The sequence below is a fragment of the Grus americana genome, chromosome 2 (genome assembly GCF_028858705.1).
Source record: "Grus americana isolate bGruAme1 chromosome 2, bGruAme1.mat, whole genome shotgun sequence".
Lineage (NCBI taxonomy): Eukaryota > Metazoa > Chordata > Aves > Gruiformes > Gruidae > Grus > Grus americana.
Genome location: NC_072853.1, coordinates 135822209 through 135838545, shown reverse-complemented (window position 1 = coordinate 135838545; position 16337 = coordinate 135822209). Strand labels below are relative to the sequence as shown.

The 16337-nt window shown below is 38.0% G+C and overlaps 1 protein-coding gene across 16 annotated transcripts in view; it reads left to right on the top strand.

Annotated features, from left to right (window-relative positions):
* The window catches only part of HDAC9 (histone deacetylase 9), a 484926-nt gene that overhangs the window by 277747 nt on the left and 190842 nt on the right, over positions 1 to 16337 (top strand). For 9 of the 16 annotated variants that reach the window (XM_054816940.1, XM_054816933.1, XM_054816932.1 and 6 more), the window contains 6 exons: positions 2954 to 3085; positions 5909 to 6024; positions 11739 to 11861; positions 13771 to 13818; positions 14255 to 14465; positions 14875 to 15092. In XM_054816940.1, coding sequence (XP_054672915.1) covers positions 2954 to 3085; positions 5909 to 6024; positions 11739 to 11861; positions 13771 to 13818; positions 14255 to 14465; positions 14875 to 15092 — 848 coding nt within the window. The remainder of the gene's footprint in view (positions 1 to 2953; positions 3086 to 5908; positions 6025 to 11738; positions 11862 to 13770; positions 13819 to 14254; positions 14466 to 14874; positions 15093 to 16337) is intronic. The other 7 variants (XM_054816938.1, XM_054816937.1, XM_054816936.1 and 4 more) reach the window with 1 other exon arrangement.

Here is a 16337-nt window from a genome sequence, read left to right as displayed (position 1 = left end):
TATTAATGCAGCAAAAAAAGGTTAATTCTTAGGGGCTTGCATCTGTGTGAGGAAGCTACTCTGCTGCAAGCTGGTGAGTAAAGCTTTAGCTTCAGAAGATATTTAGCACTGGCTCCCCATGTGACACTTGTTCCACACTGAGACTACCTTTGGGTGATGAACATAGTCAATCTTGGCGGTGGATTAATTAAGCTGAACAAAGGTGCTAATAATGTGCAGCAGAAATACTTACAGGGGTGGCTAATGCAAAACAATTAAATTGAGCATTATCCCTCTATAGACCACTTCTGAGAACCGCTAGTTAAAGGATTGAACCAAATGTTCATTTGAAACATAAGGCTGATTAATTATAATAATTCTTCATCATTTGCTACTAAGGCTTTCCAAGTGCCTTGCAAATACTAGGGGAACAATTTAATTGAAGAAAATGTTTGAAAAATTTATTTTCACTTTTTGCTCACTTGTTTGCATTTCAGAGTTAAAGGATTAAAATAATTTCTAAATAATCTCACGTATGTGCTTTGGGGCAGTCTGTGTGTGTGTATATATATGTATATACATTTATAATTTTAATCCACAGCTCTGTCCTTGAAGCTTAAAATACTTAATTTTGTCTTTTTAACTATCAGAAAAAAGTTGACAATTACAAATGTGTTTATACTGCCTTCATGCAGGAGTGCACTGAAGCACATAGGGTTGCTGTGTGATCCATACCTGTTGCAGTCAACAATAATTGTGCTTCAGCTTTGGTGGGGCAGGATAGTGCAGTGACCTCTACAGTCACACACCAAGTCAATGCCTCAGCGACAGATGAGAAACCACTTCCCTGTTCTGCATTTTGTCCATTGGAGCAGACATCCTCAAACTGGTTAAATTTATATATTTAGTGCACTGAAACCTGAATTCTTATTGCCAGCCATCGAGTCCTAGCTGGTACCGTGTTAGAAGTTGGAAGTGTCTCATGGGAGACGTTCAAGAAAGCCAGCATTTGAAGCAAATGCTCTTCAAACCTAGGCTTTTTTTATTATTATTGGGAAGTTTATTTTATAATTTTAAAAAAACACTCTTCTCCATGCCTTTTAATTTTTAAATTTATTATTTCCATTTAAAAATTACCTTTGTCTTTCATGCAAGGGTTATCTTCTCAGATGGCTCGTAAATTCAGGAATTGACATCAGTCTGCTTTCTCTGCTTATATGATTGATTCAGATGCAGAATATGATGGGAATGTGGTAAAAATAGACAGGCAACTGCTGTGACTGAGCATGAAACATTCCTATAGAAGTGGAACATTTCTCCAGTGAGTGTTGCAGAGGATTTGTATCACATTAGTCTGTCATGGATATGGAAACATTCTCCTAAATTTTAAGAGTAGGGAATAGTATAAATCAAAATAACCATCAGTGCAAAAGGAGTGAGCACCTTTTCTTCCACATGTTATTGTAGCTGGGTGAAAGCATGTAATCTTAGCCCATTGTTATATTTTCAGTTTCATAGCAAGTGGTATCTTAGACAGCAAACAAGTCACCTGTACTCCATTGCTAGAACCATTGGTCTTAACAATGGTAGTAAGAGATAAAAAATAAATGTCCTGTTAATATTTTTATTATTAAAGATTTCTAGTGTTGTGCTAGCCCATGTATCTTGGTCTGAAATGTGCTCAAGGCACAGGCCACTTAGAAGGGAGCGCTTGCCGAGAGCGATGCGGTCCGTGACAAAGGTGGCGTGCGACTGCAGGTACCGCAGGCTCCAGCAGCACTAGGGCCGAGGTGCAGCCCCTTTGCACTCACGTGAGCATTTCTAATGTCCCCATCCCTGAGGGAACAAGTGGGAAAGCAGGAAAGGAAACCAATCTGCCATATTACATGCTGGGCAGGGACTGGAATTAGAAGCGTAGAATTGAGTTCCTGCCCCAAAGTGGCAAATGGCATAATGCTGAATTGAATGAATATTTCATTTATTTTGTTTTTCTGCTAACTCTTGCTCCTTCTTTTGGGCTGGGCTTGTGTCTGTGCATAGGAGAGAGAACTGATCCCAGTTTCCAGCTCTTTCTATTTTGAGATACTGCCTAGCCAAGCCTCAGTTCCAGAAAGAGAAATATAAACAAATTCTATTCCACAATTATCTTTCACTAGCTCTTAGCAGTCTGTTTGATAGAGGGTTTTACTTAGAAGAACAGATAAATGAGTACATGAAACATTTTATCATGCTAAAAATATCACAAAATAAAAAGCACAGCAGGGCTTCATCTCTCGCCTTCATATGAAAAGACTGCGTCCATTTAGGAAACAAAGGTGGAACTTGCCCAAGGTGCATTAAACATAATCCTAGGTTTTCCGGGAATCAATTCTACTTCTTCATTTTCAGAGCATATATTTTTCTGTGTAAATGTTCTTAGGACACTGTCATAAATCTGGTTGTTTGGTGTGTTACCCAGAAAACATTGAAGTTCTGGGCCTAAAATTGCTGACCAAGAAATGTTCTGCCAGCAAGGCTTGTCATAATTTATATTTCTAAGAGAAATCAAAAGGCACCAGTGGAGGCTTCTCTCTATTTCTGTCATCAGACCATAATCCAATTATAAGGTTCCAAGTTCCAAGCTGTATTTCCATCCAAGTTTTCACCTACAAGAGAGATAAAAATGGTGTAGAATAAAAGTCGCATTCATCTCTAATACTTATGATATTAACAGTAATTAATGGGTAACTTCAGAGTTGAAATGGGATGAAGAAAAATACCATGATCCGAAGCTTTTCAGCTCTCTTCTTTCCTAGCTTCCCATCTAAAATAGAGTTGTATGAAGAGCAGCGGGATGGCTGGGGAGGACAGGCAGTAAAATCTCTGCCTCAAGCCCTCCTTGGATCAGATGAGGTTCTACAGGGAATGTCAGTGGTGTCTGACACCAAGCAGTAATTTGATTTGTAATCATTTATTTTCTTCTCTTCATCTCCAGCTTCAGAGCCCAATTTGAAGGTACGTTCAAGGTTAAAACAAAAGGTGACAGAAAGGAGAAGCAGTCCTTTACTCAGGAGGAAGGATGGAAATGTTGTCAGTTCATTCAAGAAGCGACTCTTCGAGGTGACAGGTAATTAAGAATGGAGAAATCCTGTATCAGCTGCAACTGCTTACAGAATAGTGGTGGTATTTTGGAACTGAAACTGTTTGCTAAACAAATGGTTGTATCTTTTTTCTTCTGCTGCTGAAAAGAAAACTGTATTAAATAAATAGTTGTGTATAAATAGCTTTTAATCTACAGCTTTCTACCACTTACCAAAAAGTCATTGTCAATTTGAAAGCCATATTTTCAAACCAGCTTGGAAACCAGCACTTTACAACACCAAGTACAAGAGCAAATAAGTAGTAGACTATTGGTGGCAAGGGACATCAGGGAGAAAACAATAGTCTCTTCCCTTAATTTGTGTCTTTTGTACATGGACAACATTTTAGGTCTTGCATCTCCCACTTCCCATCTCCCATGGAAAATGCAGGTGCTAATAGCAGGCACAAAAACACCTATCTGGGATTACTTAGGTTAATCAAGGACATTTTGGAGTCTTGTGTTTGGCTCTATCCCTCTGGTTTCTCTTGTTGGAAAATGTCAAGTTTAGTTGATTTTGATCTGAGGGCTCACTGAGCTGTCTTTTGAGAAGAAAGAGTTGAAACATTTATTCAGTGGCATATTACTGGTCATAGCAGATAGTAAGTGTTCTTAGTAATTGAAAGGGAACTTTTAGCATGTAAAAATACAGAATTATGCATATGGAGAGATTAAAAGGGGGAAAAAAGCAAAGTAAAAATTTGTCATCAAGTACTATTTGTTTTCAATATTCTTCCTGCCCTTGAACTTCAAAAGTGACAGGATGGATTAAGCATGGATGCTAAGGCTTTCTTTCACATGTTTGGTATTGCAGAGTGGTAAATTTTGTCACGGATGTTATTTGGACCCGAGTTCCCAAACAGCCTAAAGTCCTCTCATTTTCAGTCGTTAGGATTAGTATGCTGCCCAGGCCTTATCTGTTGATTTGAAAGAGCATTTACAGTATTTGGCCTCCTTCTGACGTTTCTTGCTTTGACTTTGCATTGATATTTGGTAGCTTCATGGCTTGTTTAACTGATGTTACAATCAGGTCATATGTTTATGCAACCGTTACTAGTCTGTCAGACATGTATCTGAATTCACTTGGTATGTCAGAATTATGTCACACCAAGATGGAAATATAACACAACATGAAAAAATTCATGTCAGTGTCCCCATACGTGCAATTCTCGTGACAACTTTTCACAGTATGTCATGTGTAAAACTGGGACATGGATGTGAATGTAAGTGTGAAAATAACTAAATGAGAGAATTTCCCTATAAATTATTTCCAGATTAGAATTTTTTACAGCTGATTTATTATTTCCATTTGCTGAAGCTCTGATAAGATTCTTGATCTCCACTTCCTTAGTTCTAGCTGTTTTCTTCATATTTTGTATGCTCACAGGTAAGATATAAAATGAAATACTTATCCCAGGAGTTGTTTCTGCAGCCGTTGAAAGAGCAGAAACCTGAAAATAAATGTGTTCTTTTCCTAGTTCTGACAATAATTCGGAGCCTTACAGATTGCCATTATAATTATTAATGTTGGCTATATGACATTTTGCACCTTTCATAATCAAAACTTCCCTGATCAAACATTTCTGGCTGAAGTCTTTTTCTCCTTTTTATTTTTAATTGCTTTAACTGAAAATAACCCTTTATTTAAATGTCTATTTATACAATATTTTTTAAAAAAACTGAGAAAAAATAAGAAGTTTGTGTTTCTGCTCTTCTATGAAAACTGGCGAGAATACGATGCAAGAACTTTACCTGACCAGTTAGTATAGCTGCGTACGGATTCACTTCAGTAAATCAAAGTCAGCTCTAGTAGGAAAGAGCAACAGGTCCAAGAAACAGCTAGGAAATCTCGAAGTAATTTCAGTCAAAGTGAGGATATATTTCTGTGTGTGAACTAAGGCAGAAAGAGTGAAGAAGCAAAGAACTGGCTATAGAATAATTACTGCCACATTTAGATATTAATTATTCTAACTTCTCGAGTACTTTAATTTGAAAGCTATCCCATGAAATAGGTTTATCTCTACTAATGCTGCGCTCTTCCATCTTTAACCTTGTTAAATGTTCCCATTACATAAACCTAATTCATGTCAGTGTAGGATTAGAACAACTCAATACAGCAACACACAACGAAATCATCCTCTTCCCCTTTATCTTAGACAGACCTTGGGAAATTTTAAATCAAGATAATATACAGCCTTTCAAATGCTATTTTAAGATTTTTGCATGCTGTAAATATTCCTTCATATTTGTGCCAAAGATGTAGCGAAGGTGATGTATATTTTGCCATTATTATTTGTGTATATAATGATTAGTCACAACGGGCTCATCCCCTTTCTAAACAGAAAGGGGTTGGCAGTAGGCTGCATGAACTGATGACATGTTATCATGATCTTTGCAAGCCTGCTATCTCTGTTGTTTTGATCTCTTACAGAGGCAGGACTCTGCAATTACAAAGAAAAGACTTTATTTTCTTTTTACTCATTACGAGTTCTATGTCTGTATCTCTGCCTGATACTGAGTATCATACCATCTTTGTGGGAAAAATAAGTAGTAAATTCTTCCCTTGTGAAGCAGATAGATCAGAAGGGGAAAGACCAAGAGTATCTTTCCTCATTAGTACTGTAAAATGAAAACCAAAAGAAACGGAGGATGAAGTAAAAATACTTATTGTAGGTAAATAGCTCATTCATAACCAATGGATACTTTTCAACAGCAAAAAAACCAAACCTGTGCCTTAGAGAGTATACAATTAATCAAGATCATATGTTCCTTTCCAGTGTGAAATTCATGTATGCTTAATCTGTTTTTCAGAATCCTCAGTCAGTAGCAGCTCCCCTGGATCTGGTCCCAGTTCCCCAAGCAATGGTCCGACCAGCAGTATAACAGAAAACGAAACCTCGGTTTTACCATCTAACATTCAAGCTGAGGTAAGACTCTTTCTCTTTATTGGGTGGATAATTGCTCAGATTTCCAGTCTGGAGAGATTTGAAACTTCAATTTGAGGATATTCACGAGCTGAGTAATTGCAGAAGATAAAATTATCAGGGATACCAGGACACTGCAGGCTGACATGACAGTATGTTATGTATGACATACATCTTCATATGAGAGATGCATGTTCAGGAGGCTGGCATATATGAGATGCACGTTCAGAAGACTCTTTGGTAACAAAAGTCCAAACCAAAGCAGCAGTGATGCTACTGGAAGAGTGGGAGAGAGCTATGGAAGGAACTTGGAAGCATCTGTGTCGCCAAACATTACCGTCTGGGAAAACCTGAAGAGGTGCACAGTGCTGAACGCTGATGAAGAACTTTCGTGTGCGAAAAAGTGATTTAGGCATTGGTGACCCTAACACTTACAAGTTAAGGTGGTCCCAGGTTCAGATGGCTGCAGAAGTAGATTTTTTTAATTACAGTATTGGAGTTAGGTGACTAAATCCTTTTTCACATCTGCCTTTCATTTTACTGTACCTTGGTTTCCTTATCAGGGCAGTAGTTATAAACATAACTGGCTTGCCAGGAATCTTGGATACTTGTTTTGTAAAGCGAGATTGTACACAGAAGGAAACTTAACTACTCCTTATTCTGTTTCACACATACGTGCCTATTACAACAGGAATGCAGATGGTAAATCAGTTGTGATGAACCTCATTTAGCATAGGCGACATGCCTAAGTTATGCTTTCCGTGGCAATATTGTAAAGCGACAATAAATTAGTGCAACTAAGAGAGAACCAAATTCCACAATATTCTGTATCCAGTGCCTATACTTATAGCAATTCCTGCTTTGGTGGCAAGGTTTTCTATTAGTTGTTGGTTTATACTGTTTATGTTAGAAAAATTGCATAAGAAAATGTGATTTAACAGAGTTTTAGCTAATGGAGCCATTTCTCCAGGTCAGTGGCAGGACATTCACCTCAAAAAAACCTGGAATGGGCAGTTCAACCTCCAGCAGTGACTTTTCCTCATAATGAATTAATTGTGTGTGTGAACTATGATCCAGGGGGCAGGTGGGTGACCTCTGCACACTGATTAGTAGCCTCTCTCTGGCCCGTAACCAAAAAGAAAAAAAAATTGCATTGATGGCTAACATGTGGTCTTCCCTCATAACCCCCCTGTATGTTATTGCAAAGAAATGTAAATGATGCAGAGTAAGATCCATCATTTGGACTAGATCAGATCCTATTTCAGTGGAATTAAATGGTGTATTTTAATATTGGGAATGTTTTAGATAGAAGTTTGTAATATGTGGGGTTTAGTGCTGTATTAAACAGGAAATCTTGTCCAATTAGATCTTTTATTGTCTTGAGGATACTACAAAATGCAAAGGGAATAATGTCTCAGACTGATATATGGTGCTTGTTACTTTGCACATTACAGTTTCTGGACATTTGCCCACAGTGCTGAACCACCATCAGACATACGTACAATCTGGTCAGGCTTGCAGTATCTGTTTGGGGAGATTTGGAAAGGTTGTAGCAACAACCAGCAGAGTTATATTCTGTTTCTTAATAGAACACCACATTGCATATCATTTGCCATCGCTGTGTCAGACATCAGAAGTTATAGCCCCAGCATATAGTCTCAGATGCTCGAATGAGCTTAAAAAGTTCCTTTACAAGTTGGACTCTGCGTGCTGGAGTCAGTCACTTAGCTCACTGGAAGTGTGCTAAGAAGCTGAAAGTACTGACTTCAATTTCTGGATCCAGTTGGGGATTTCTTTACCTCTCTGGTTACTTGACTGTTAATACTGGGTCCTGTGGGCATTATGATTTCGCTGGGATTTTCTTTGGTAGTTTAACAGCAGCCAAACTGCTCCGTATCTCTTTTCTAGTTTAGCATTAGCTTCCAGCTCTCAAAGGCTATATATCTAATCAATTTTTCATCAGATACATGAAGTACAGAAGTTTCTAATAATAGGATAAGTGTTCCAAAATCACCCAAAATATCACTTGTTTTGCTGTAATCCCGCATGACTCACATTGCTGTTGTTTCATAATCGTTGTTGTGACATTTGCAGTAAGTGTTGTGCTCATATTTGAGTGGGTGGATAGCCGCGGTTTTCATGGCAGCAAATAAAACACTTTTTGCTGGGGGAAAACAGGTTGCTATGACAGAGAGCCATTTACCAGTAAAACATGAGTCAATACCGTAAATGATTACACTCTAGTGCATAGACAGAATTAGAGCATTATCAGTAATGAAACAGATTTTTAGAGTATTTTTGCCTTATCCATTTGAATAGCGAGACTTTTAAGTGATTTACTCTCCGGAGCAGACAGTCTGGTGGGTAGATATTTACATTTTTTTGAATGAATAAAGGTGCACTGCAAATGCTACATTTTTGCAGATAATCTTTTACTATCACAGTTCCCTTAATGGTACTTTCAGTACCATTTCTTAAAACACTGGTCTCATTATATGAAACTTGAAAGTTAAACTCAAGATTTTAATTGCACCTTATAAATAAAATACTGTTTTTATTAGGCCCAGTTGTCTCCAGTACCATCAAGGTTCACCGCAGTAGCTATTTGTCTCTTGTAGCATGCCGTACACTTTCAGGTCACCTGCTGTGCTGGGGCTAAATCTTACTTGCATGAGAAATGCAAGCAGGATTGAGCCCCTGCACAGCACGTCCCTTGAGGTCAGAGGGACAACTGCCTTAGTCATGTGCAATGATGAATATTAGGCATTCACGGCCTGGGCAAAAGCCACTGAACACAATGGAAAGTTTCCAAATGCTGTAAGCGGGCTTCAGATCATTTTCTTTCATTTGTGCTTTGCAGAGCAGCATTTCCTAGAATATCACCCGATTATACAGGTGCCATAAATGACATGCACGGCAGAGAAATGCGTACTTGCTTTGTGCAGCCCCACAGCACTATGTCTCTAACACTCAGTTTCTTGAGGTGCTCTTTGCAAGTAGCTAGTGGCAAAATGTGTAGGTTTCTGACCAGCCAGTGAAGTTTGCTTCAAGTGTCTGTGAAAAAAGTCTAATTAATTAGCAAAAAAACCCCACGCCCCCCAAATGCCTTAAGAAATAAGAATGAAATTGTGAATATTCAAAGCTTGGACTACCTAACTGTAGCTCCACAATTCAGAAGCATTAAAGCCAAACCACATCCTCTTCCCCTCCCAGTGTGTAAACGTGCGTATAAACATGCACACGTGAAACAGGTGTTCCTGCTTCGCAGCGGGTCCCAGTACCGAAACAGAAGTGCCATAACTAGTCATGGTTACTTGGTGATCGTCATGTACTGTTACGTTTAGTTATTGTACTCTAGTTTAAGAAAGAGGGTAACTCTGTTGACAGGATATTTTAAGCGCCAGGAAGCGGGATCCATGGACCCAGTGAGTAAGTACACAGAGGAGCAAGTAGGACAGTTGCTCTATGCGGTAATCTAGGTGTCAATCCAAACTATCAGCTCTGCATGTAGAAGAAGGACCATGGCTTAGCCATTGTGCTGCCAAATGACACTGCTGGCAACTCCAGTTTGTGCCACCATTTCAAGGCATTGACAACTGTGTAAAAAGAGAAGCTGCGGCTGGGGTCGCACAGTGGTGCCTCAGCATATGCAGGACCCCAACCTATGCAGGTGGGCTACTAAACTTATTTGGGGAAATGAGGTTTACTGATGCTTTGGCTAATATTACCTGAAAATATTTTTAAAAATCAGTTACCTCCCCAAATGAAAATTACTGATTATTAGCAGTATTCAAAATTGGATGGAAATGCTCTTACTAACAAATTCCTGTTTTCAACATTAAACTCCCACAGTACATAACATGATTGATTCTGCCTCATGAAACAATCACGCCTGACGTTAATGTGGGGATGTGCTTTACACACACTTTGTGTGTCTATACACCTTGTCACTGTTTGTTAATTCAAATCTTAGAAGGTAATAGACACATACTGAAAACCAAAAAGAAAAGGTGCATTTTTGAAGTGGTTCTGTATAGATGCTGCAGTTGCTACAAATTTGATTATATTATAGGAAGCACATTAGAGCTCCTGCAGTGTCCTTTTTCAGTTAAATCTTTGTAGTCTCCCTCAATATTATCTCCATAGTCTTGACGTACTTGATTTTATTCATGGTCAAAGGTGGATGTTATCAAGGCAAGACACTGTTAGCCAGGAATTAGTGTAATATACAAGTGAAGCTTCTTTGTTTTGTATGCTGTCTGTTGACATTCCCTAGGTACCAAAAGAAAATGACAGAGATAGACTTCTACTGTTATTGTCTCAGTGATAGGTCGTATCTCCAAACAAACTGTATGAGGAAGGTTATGTTTTGGAATAACATCCTGTGTTTTTGTGCTTAACCACTTTTCATTGATGGTCTGAAGTTGCATTGTATTAGCACAAAGTATTTTGCAGAGTTAATTGATATTCCAGGTTTGTCCAGGGGAAAATCTACAGCTCCCCACAACATGCTTGACAAGTTATTATATTTACTTTAGTCAAAGCCCGAGTGTGCAGTATCCCTCTTGGAGGTGGTCTATTATTGGAGTCCCATATGCTTTTTGTTTGGGAAGAAAGCAGTCACTGTGTCATACTGTTACACAGGGTATTCTTTTTCAAGGATGTTGTTCCCTTGGGGACCATATCATGCCAGAGTTCCTAAGTCTAATAAGACCTTTGTAGCTCTTATTGTGTTAAAGTTCTGGGAGGGAAGCAAGAGTTAAACAGAAAATGTAATTCAAGCAACTATACTAGACCACATGTTGAAAAACATCACTGTTAAAGCAGAAAGGCAAAGGCTTCAGAAAGATTCCTGTTGTGGTAATGTAACTTTTTATGTTTCTTCCCAATGAATCTAGAATGGAAAGGCAGAGGGTGATCTTTGTAGAATGTCTGGTTTTACTTGACAGTAATTAAAAATATATCAGCAATTCCATGTCCTTGAAAATTATATCACAAGGCTTCAAAAAAAGTGTTAAAGATTTTAACTTGAAGGGAATTAGGAAGGCTGTGAGGGGTATCCCACCATCAGCAAATGATAGGATGCTGGTTTTCTGTATATGCATATGGAGAGAGAGACAGTACATTTATTTAAATGGCAGATATGGCAATCTGCCTCACTTTCTACCCAAAATTCCCATGTCAATGGAGGTAAATAATGTGCCTGAAACATCCCCTTATCACAATCTGGGTAAGAAAATACATGGACTAGGTAGAAACCACATTTCATACCTTACAACAAAAAATATAACACCATGGTAAAGTAAAGGTCTAATACATCCACATTTACGACACCTTTGATATACTCCTTAATTCACTGGCTGCAATTCCCATTGAGTTTCTAGTAGTGAAAGTGCAGTTGATGGTAAGAGCTGATGTTGAGCTGATGAGAAATTGATGAGAAGAGACGGTCTAGGAATCCTCAAGATTTTGGTTTTGCATGGAAATTTGATTTACTAACCAAGGAATAATCCCAGACATATATCAGTTGTTTTCTTAAGAAAAGAAGTATCAACAGCTTTTTCACAGGGACAGTACCTTTTCTTATCTGGAACCCCACTGGGATGCAAACCAATGCGTGATACATAACTGGCTTTCAATGTAGCAGGATAATGAGGATAAAATAACCAAGATAAAAAGCTCGGAGATTAAACTTGTGTTGTTTCTCTCTATTCCAGCATCTGGTTTCACAGCAACGCCTTTTGATACAGGATGAATCAGTGAACTTGTTGAGTCTGTACACATCCCCTTCTCTGCCCAACATTACCTTGGGACTTCCAGCAGTACAACCTCAAATCAGTGTAAGTGACCAGTCTCAAACCTTCCGGTCTACTTTTGCCTCCAGAAAACCTACTTTTTGACTGTTCTCTTTTTTTAGCATTTTGGAACGTAAGCAATTCAAAGTAGCAACCAGACCTTTCTTTGCATTGGGCAACATCTGAACATCTAAGGGCACAACTTGAAAGCAATAATAATTCTTAATTGCAAATAAACAATTGCCAGTGTGGAGCTTAGCTATGTATGGGCCACATGCATTGCATTTATGTCTGCAAATCAGGTAACAGATTTCAGACATGGTGGGAAGTATATGAGGAGATCATTTAGTATAAAAATTCAAATTATGTGATCACCGCTACCTGGTAAAGTACAGCACCTGTAACTTTTTACGAGATTCCAGTAGCAACCTAATCTGAGCTGGAACATAGTAGGGGAAGAATCTAGTATTCCTGCAGCTAGGTTTGTTATTTGAGGGGCATACTGTCAATCAGAGGTATAAAATCAGTGATACGTGAACAACGCTTAATATTTTAATGACAAGTTATATTCATATGCCCTTTGTTCAGTCTGCAGCAATCACCTTTACTTAGAACTAAATGTTAAATTAGTATGTGAAATGTTCGAAAACACAGACATGGTAGGTATGGAAATCCATCCTGATGGAAAAGGATCTTTAGATCTAGACCAACTTACAGTAACCTAGAGGTGAAATCTGAGGCTTAGTAAAATATCTGAAAATTTTGCCACTGGTCAAAACTTACCTTTTCGGATTTCCAGCAAAAAATATAAAATTACTGACATAAGTTACAGGGTGATTCTATATGACAACGTTTAAATTTCTTAGAACGTGAATTGGTAACTTCTATAAAAATACTAGGGGTGTAAGTACAGCTTTCCATGGTGTAAAAAAACCCCACAAAAACACTATATACAATCCGCTATGGTTTGTAATAAGTGCTACTTAATTCCAGTGCTAAATGTAGTTTCAAGTAAAAGTTTCATGTTATTTTATGGCTTTTTCAGTGCATTTACTGTTCACACCAATAATAAATTGCTGCTATCCAGCATTTTAACATCAGATATAGAACATTGCAAAGAAAAATGTGTAAGCTTTAAATCAGTTCTCTAGAAGCCTTTCATGAGATATTTATAAGCAAATTATTGTTTTTAAGGGAGGGAAAAATTGAACTGATCATGAAAAGTAGTGCTTACTTTTCCAGCTGATACCATCAAAAATTTCTTAGCTATTTCACAAAAAATATAACTAGCTTCCAAGTAATTTTATAACACTAAAATGGAAATGAAAATATATTTAATTTTCTCACTCAAATCATAGGAGCTTTTGATGTGGCCAGCTGGCACTGGATATTACTTTTGGCGTTAGAAAAAACAAAGAGGTGAATTCATGCAAGTAATGTTTATTTCTGTTACCAGAATAAGCAGTTGCAAATTGAATGTAAAGTTTACTTTGGTGTTTGTTTTTCAGGGAGGGGTGATAGCAGAGTGTGAAGTAAGCATACACCCAAAAAAATATTAGTGAAAACCTTGGTTTGCCTCATTAGAATTTATGGAATTTAGATTATCAGAGATACTGTTTTTACCATGAAATACCATAAGTGGTTATCTGCAAGCCTCAACATGCTTCATTCTGTTAGGTTATTATTCTTGCTGTAAAAATTGTTATTCTGCTGTAACTGCTCTTTAAAGAAATAATATTTTTAAAACTAGACAAAGAACAAAGAAATATAAAGTACATTTGCAATGCTGAAGGACCAAAACTTCCAAAAGCTTTAAATCAATAACTGTGCAATTTATAAGGGCACTTTAAAATGCCACACACGTTCAACAGCTCTTGATGATTCTGTAGATAAGAGTTTAACTATACAAATTTACTTTGCAAAGGGTAAAACTTGTATTTGTGCTGTCCTTCAGGGAGTCAGGGAGTGCTCCAGGAAAAGTAATAGCTTCCCACTACTACAGGTAATTATTTTGTTTTGCTGATTGGCTTGCTGTCTGATGGAAAGTTATGTGAAAAACCAACCTTGCCTATTCCAAACTCAATGGAAACTATTTCCTCTGTTCCCCTATTTTCCTGTGCAGGAGGCTGTGGGAAGGTCTTCAGGAATTTAAAGGATAGGTTTTGTCTTTTCATTAATAATATTCTAACTAGTAGTTCCTTATGCTTTGGCTTTTATTACTGATTTTTTTCAAGTGGTTTCATTACTCAGCTTCTCGCAGTGTTACATTTAACTGGCATGTTCTTCCTCCCTTTTCATCTCACAAAGTGTAAGACAGGGATGTTAACCTTTTCTTCTGTATGTATTCATAAAGTATGACATAAGACCATTTAATCAAGCAGAGATATGAATGGCCAGGTCTATGAAAAGCGGTTACCAGTGCCGTTGTTCTTTGACAGGCTTCATCGTCATTCAAAGAAAAGCAGAAGGGGGAGACCCAGTCGCTCAGACAAGGAGTGGCCTTGGCTGGACAATATGGGGGGAGCATTCCTCCGTCCTCAACTCATCCTCACGTCGCTTTGGAGGGAAAGCCAAATAGCAGCCACCAGGCTCTCCTGCAGCATCTGTTACTGAAAGAACAAATGAGACAGCAAAAACTTCTTGTGACTGGTAATGATCAAGGCTTCAACACAATAATAATTTAAGATGTTTTTCATGACATTTGTATTCACATTAAATGTGGTAAAACAGGTACTATACGTCCTAACTATTGGGAAGAGTGGAAGGGTGGGAGAAAAAAGGACAGCACCTTTGTTTTCCCCCTTTAGTGATTCTGCTCCAGTCTGTTAGCCTGAAAGAATTCAGTGATTACAGAAAAGAGAAAATGATTACTTCATCACATTCTTTTGCAGCTGCTGAACTTCCCAGCATGGCAAGGCACGTGGTACATGTCCCACTGCATCAGCACTGATGCAAAGTTCTGCAATATACACCCCTCTTCTTGCTGAAAGCTTTCTCTCCTCTTAGAAATGTTAGTTTGTTGTTCTTTACATGGGAGTGAAATGTCCCTGTTTTGCAGGAGCGGTTCCTCTTCATCCACAGTCTCCTTTAGCAGCAAAGGAGAGAGTCTCACCTGGCATAAGAGCTGCCCACAAACTGCCTCGTCACAGGCCACTGAATCGAACCCAGTCAGCTCCTCTTCCTCAGAGTACTTTGGCCCAGCTGGTCATCCAGCAGCAACATCAACAATTTTTGGAGAAGCAGAAACAGTACCAGCAGCAGATCCACATGAATAAGGTGAGTTCCCAAAGTAAGGAATTTCCAATAAACGTAACGGTTGAAAACTAATAAGGAAGTTTGGGTATTGGTGCCATGTCAGCATGGACAGCAGACAGGTTCTTGCACGAGTATCTTGTTTATGTATAGTTGGTGTATACATTTCTATAGATCTTCATTTTCAGCTTTCTGAAATATACTACAAAGGTAATTTGTGGTTCTTGACATCAGTAAGGATACAATTCAACAAAACAGCATTCAAAACATCTTACAGGTTTAAATTACAGGCGGTTTCCTCTTGAACAGTAAATGATGCCTTAACAATGACTAGATTTCTGTCCAGCTTTTTGATGTGCACTTTTGAGCTTCAGCAGTCATTCTATTCAGCTGCCTTTGAATTGTATTTTAAGCTTTCTCATTGTGGACTAGTATGTGGAGTAAATATAAACTCAAATCAGCTGATTTAATTTATCTTTTTTGTGTAAGAAACTTATTAAACATCTGGATAATTTTTGTATTGGCTTTTATCAAACCAACTTTTTCTTTGTAAGTCAATTAGTAATATGAAAGTTCGTTATCTTCTGGCGATATAAAATTACCATATAAGGAGAAAGAGAAGAATGTGCTATAGCTAACATCACATACAGAGTTGAATTGTGCTCTTCTTTTCCTGTATTCCCACCTTATTCTGAGGGAGGAGAAAGAAGAAAAGGGACCATCCATTAATAAACAAAGAGCAGCAGAATCTAAATAGATTTATCAGGAGCTAATGCTTCCACAACAAATGTGATGCTGTTCCCAGCTCTAAAATGAAGATATGCAAGTAATTAAATGCTTTTATCTGGAGAATGTTTTTCTGCACTTACTATGCAGCTTTCCAAAGATATTAATCATGCATCTTTAGTTGTCTTCTTTTGTTTGAGGGTTACTTAATAACTATACATAAGAGGCAATGGCAAAGATGAAAAGCGGGGATTCAGCCCTTGTACCTAAGAGAAAAGAAAAAAGAAAAAAAAAATCAATCCACCTTACTGGCTTAACTTCTCAGGGGGTACTGGTTCTTCGGAATCTACTAAGAATTCCCAACAAAATTAGAAACAAACCTAGAGTTTAAGTACATAGTTTGTACAGTGGTTTGGTTATTAAATCTTGTCTTAATTAGGAAAAATGAAGACCAGAAAACTTCAAAGTTCAGAGCTGATCCTTGCATGTTAACCCCTCTCAGCTTGGGTGTTTTGATTACTCAGCTAGGACTCCAGTTGGCTT